This window comes from Acanthisitta chloris, unplaced genomic scaffold (genome assembly GCF_000695815.1).
Source record: "Acanthisitta chloris isolate BGI_N310 unplaced genomic scaffold, ASM69581v1 scaffold14420, whole genome shotgun sequence".
Classification (NCBI taxonomy): Eukaryota; Metazoa; Chordata; class Aves; order Passeriformes; family Acanthisittidae; genus Acanthisitta; species Acanthisitta chloris.
This window is the reverse complement of record NW_008652297.1, coordinates 21701-26353: the sequence shown is the minus strand read 5'-3', so window position 1 is coordinate 26353 and position 4653 is coordinate 21701. Positions and strand designations below refer to the sequence as shown.

At 34.6% G+C, this 4653-nt stretch overlaps 1 protein-coding gene across 1 annotated transcript in view; it reads right to left on the bottom strand.

Moving 5' to 3' along the window:
• Positions 1–1239: 1239 nt before the first annotated feature.
• Positions 1240–4653, bottom strand: part of YAF2 (YY1 associated factor 2) — a 9191-nt gene continuing 5777 nt past the window's right edge. The window contains exon 3 of the mRNA XM_009076817.1: positions 1240–3285. Coding sequence (XP_009075065.1) covers positions 3048–3285 — 238 coding nt within the window. The 3' untranslated portion in view covers positions 1240–3047. The remainder of the gene's footprint in view (positions 3286–4653) is intronic.

The window sequence follows — 4653 nt, the reverse complement described above, 5'->3', positions numbered from 1 at the left end:
CAGTCTCAACTGTGCATTTTTTTTCCTTCTACAATGTATAATTAATGGCAAAGTTAGGAATAGATAAGAGACTGAATTACTGTACACTTTATCAATGAACGGTTTATACTTCATTTTCCTCCATTTCTCCCCCTTTTTCCCTTCTGAAACCAGACAATCAATCAGCACATAAAGGAACTCCTTTACATGGAACACTGCCACACTTGTCTTTGCTGGGCCATCATTTCATGAACCACCCAGGATGTATGGCTGTTGAAGGTTGGTACATACACAGATTTAACAAATAACAGTTCTTACGCAGAGAGCAGTCACAGAGAAAAATAGCTAATCAAAACACATTACAACATTTTCACTTTTTATGAAAGGAGTAAAGATGCTTTTAAATATATTTACAGTTAGAAAAAGGACTTAGGATTACTACAAGTCAAAATTATTTAGAAATTATGAAAGTGAAGTTCATTTAAATTGTAATATTATGAACAGAGTCAAATGCCGTAATTTACTTAGAATTTGTCTACTCTGCTGTCAGTATTGTCACATCCCTTTAATTACAACCAGGCAAAAATTATCTTAAGTTTGCTTAATGCTAAAACAAGCATCTTTGCAATGTAAATGCTAGCAACATAAGAGTTCAGTTAAAACCACCACAGCTCACTGTTTAAATCCTAGCTGACTTTGTGTTGTATCTGCAGATAGAAATTGCTTTTCTGTATCTTGTTCCATAAAGAATAGTTAGACTTTTCTGCATTATTTTTGATTAGAACCATACTAGTACCACATTTTTGAGATTATTCTCTAGAGACAGTAAAATCCACTCCATCCTCCCTTCCAAACCAAATGGCTACTTATTTCTGAAGATAGAGACCTCTTGTTCGCAATGCTGGGTGGTTTATTCACAAAAACGTCAACGAAAATATATTTTCCCATTTAGTGAATTACTGGTAACAGATTATTTGTTTGCAAGGAATTCTGAAATGTGTCATTCATTACCTTCTAAATCAGAAACACATTTCATATAACTTCTTGCAATGAGATTTGCTATCATTAAACTGCTTACTTTAAACAGTTTCAGCTCTCTTGTAATCCATTACACCAGTATAGTCTGCAAATAGTCCCACCTAAAAATAAAATATAAAAAAATAAAGTTAAGAAGCATGTATTTCTCTTTTAAAAACTAGTGTATGTTATTCTGAACACCAGCCCAGCCCCAAACACATTTAAGAACCTTAAAAAGCATTGTTTCACAGACACTAAGATTTGGCCAGGTAACAGCAATGAACAGACATCCTATTTAGTAAGATAAAGCAGAATACATAATAAACAGATCAGTAGTTATCCATCTGAAATAGCCTATAATTAACATTTGATGTCTAAAAAGTTTAAACAGCAACACCAAGGAATGAGGTATGTATGTTCTCAGATATCACATCAGACTCTCATTTTATGCAACTAACTGTATTTCACAACTAGCATCTTACAAAATAGAACAGTACCATTGTGCCTGTAGAAGTACTGCATTAAGAACAGAAAAATACATTACTACAAGAAACCACCAAACATCACAACTGTCAGGGGCTACAAAAATCCATTGTTTGAAGCTGTTAAGAAGACATATCATACGTTGGTAATAATTTGGGGCTGGATTCACTACCAAGAAGGTCCATCCAAATTTTACATGGGCTTCAAAATATATTTACTTTGAATTAAAAAGAAAATGCTCACAGGAGTGTAAGTGCACTACTAAAAGGAGCTAAATGGACCTTCGTACTGAACCAGAATCTCTAATTTAAAAATCTATACATGAATTGTATGTATGTATCAAAACACTTATTGGTTGTAAACAAAAATGCAAAATCTGTATTCACAAAAATATTTTATTGGTAATTTTACATAATACCAGATGGGATTGTAAATAGTTCTGCTCTGTATCAGTATATTGCTAAGTGCATAAATGTTGACAGTTTATGCCATAAAGTAGGATACTGAGTTTTTTCTACAGGATTTATGACATAATAGATTCCAATAGGCCAAATCAATATTAAAAAAATTGATTCAGGAACAAAAAAATAATAGTACTGTTATTTCCTTATTCTTGTGCAACACCTGATATTCCTGTAATGAAATTATAAAGTGACTATGCTACACTAGAAAAACGCGGGGCAAGGAAACAGCGCTAAGCAGAAATGAGATCTGCACTTCTGTTATTTTTAAAGCTTTTCCAAACTTTCATATTTCCCAATGTTAGTTTCTGCCAATGTGTTGTCATCTGAGGTTCAGCATTTGTTACACAACACAGAATACCAGTGTACAGCGACAATGAAGCAGTTTACCTGAATTGCAAGGGTAACCAATCAATGCTTAGAACACATTTTCTATTTTGCTTGTAAACATTACAATAAGTGTTTTAAGTGTCAAAAAATATTGGTAAAACCATCAACATAATTCAGAAACAGTAATCTAGTAAAATGTGTCAAACATTGGCAAAAATTTATACAAATGTTTTTATAATAACATTTTTCCTATTTAACCACACCAAGTACCAGCAGGTGTTTTTAAGAAGATAATTATGAAAATTCTGTTGCAGCAATAGTTGATTAAGTTGATCTTTGACTTGCATACATATAACTATGTTCCACAATTCTCAAATAAGACATATTTAGGCAGCTTGAACTATGTTATAAAAATTCCGTACATGCCAATAGGAGACACTTTGAGAGTTGTGTTAGAATTCACAAAACTAAAAGTGAAAATGGACATACCAATAACACTGCATAATGAACATTCAAACCACATTTTCATGGCACCCTTACACATGAAAATTAAAAAGTTGGTCTGAAAATGCTTTGCAAGCATTTGTAGATTGCATTTAAATTATTGTTTCTACCACTGCACTTTTTTTCTTTTTTTTTAACTGCATAAATTATGTTCCAGTCAACATACCAATTATGCATGAATAATCTGTCATGAAAATGTGGTAACAGGTGACAGAAGCTATGTATTTGCATGTCTTGAAGAGAAGAGACTAAAGAAACTGGAGGAAATAAACTTTAATGAGATTCCCCATTCAGTGATGATGCTTCTCCTCTGGGTGAAGATGACCTGGACATTCCCCTCTCTGTGTTGTCAGAGCTAGAACCACTCTGACTGTGCTGATCTGCAGAAGCAGCACTGGAAGCAGGTGGTGACTTAGTCTTCTCCTTAAAGTCTGTAATTATGACTGTCAGGTCGCCAACGGTAACTTCCAAATGCTGAGCGCTACTTCGATCCACATTTTTCAACCTTGGCCTAAATAAAGCAAATAATCATATTAAAAGCACACACACCATCTTATTTGTCTCCCTCCTGCTTTCTAGGAGCTGTGGGGTACATATGACTGCTCTGTGCAATGCCTAATACATAGGAAAACAATGTACCGCAAGTATTTCTGGTGGAGTGTTTCCTAGTATGTTTTACATTGAAATTGCTGAACATAACACATTCCCCTCTCCTAAAATTATTTAAAAGCTGACACTATGAATAATGCCACTGTGCAGTGATATGGATGTGTTGCACATATGAAGGTTTTTACTTTTAAAACTTAAGTCTTTCTTGACTGTGACTATAGAAAGTTACAAATGTGATTCAGTGAACCATCCACCTCTGCAGTGTCTCTGCAGTTCAATAATGCAGGTGTTGGTGTCTTTTGAATTCAACAGCACAGGTAGTGTTAACTTGCAGCAGGTGTTACCTAATTTCAAAACCTCACTAGGACCACTAGCATCCTATTTGAACTGGACTTTGTGTCCACAGTATAACTCCGCTATTCCTGCCATATGATGTGATTTAAATTATGCATAATATACACATAATTTTAAATTATGTGCATGACACACAGTGTTGACAGTCAGTCCCTTCATCTAATCTTTCAACTGTTTGATTTTTCACAATAAAAATCCCGAAGAACACTTTGACTTACATTTCACCATCCTAGTTTTGCTAGTGACGAGCATAAAGTACTTTCAATTTAGAGCTTTTCTTTGACCACCATGAAAAACTGTGACCAGACAATTCAGGTGTTATGAACAGCACAGTTTGTGTACTTAACTGACTCCACAGCTATCACTAGCACAAGCTGCAATAAAATAATGACATCACATCTTTGCAGGTGTGCTAACAGCAAAGCCCTAACCTTTACTCTATCATCTGACTTAGTCTCAAGTAGAATTGGTTCCCATTCACTTCAGCTGAAACACCTCATGCCCTTCCTCCCCTAGAATTGAGAGAGCCTTTGACATCTTGTTCCCCTGAGGCTGAAGCAGTGTAACTGAAGAATTTAAGAGAAAACTGAAAACCTGCTGCTCTGCAGTGTGGGAATGGAGAGAAAAATTCAGCATTATAAACCTGCATAAGTGCCATGCCTGGAGCTTATTAATCATATTGAGTGTGCATGCAGATTATTTATTTCCAGCAATAGTATACACATTTTAAGGCAAAAAGATAAGGATATCCTTTTCCCAAAGGATACTGAAGAAATATGCTTATACTACTCAAGCATTCTTCACTTACTATCCCACCTAGTGAAGTAATTCTTTAAAAAATTGACTGTTTGAACAAAGCAGTAAAAAATAGCAATTCTTAGTGCAAGATAATACTGGTACTTCAGACCAAGATTTT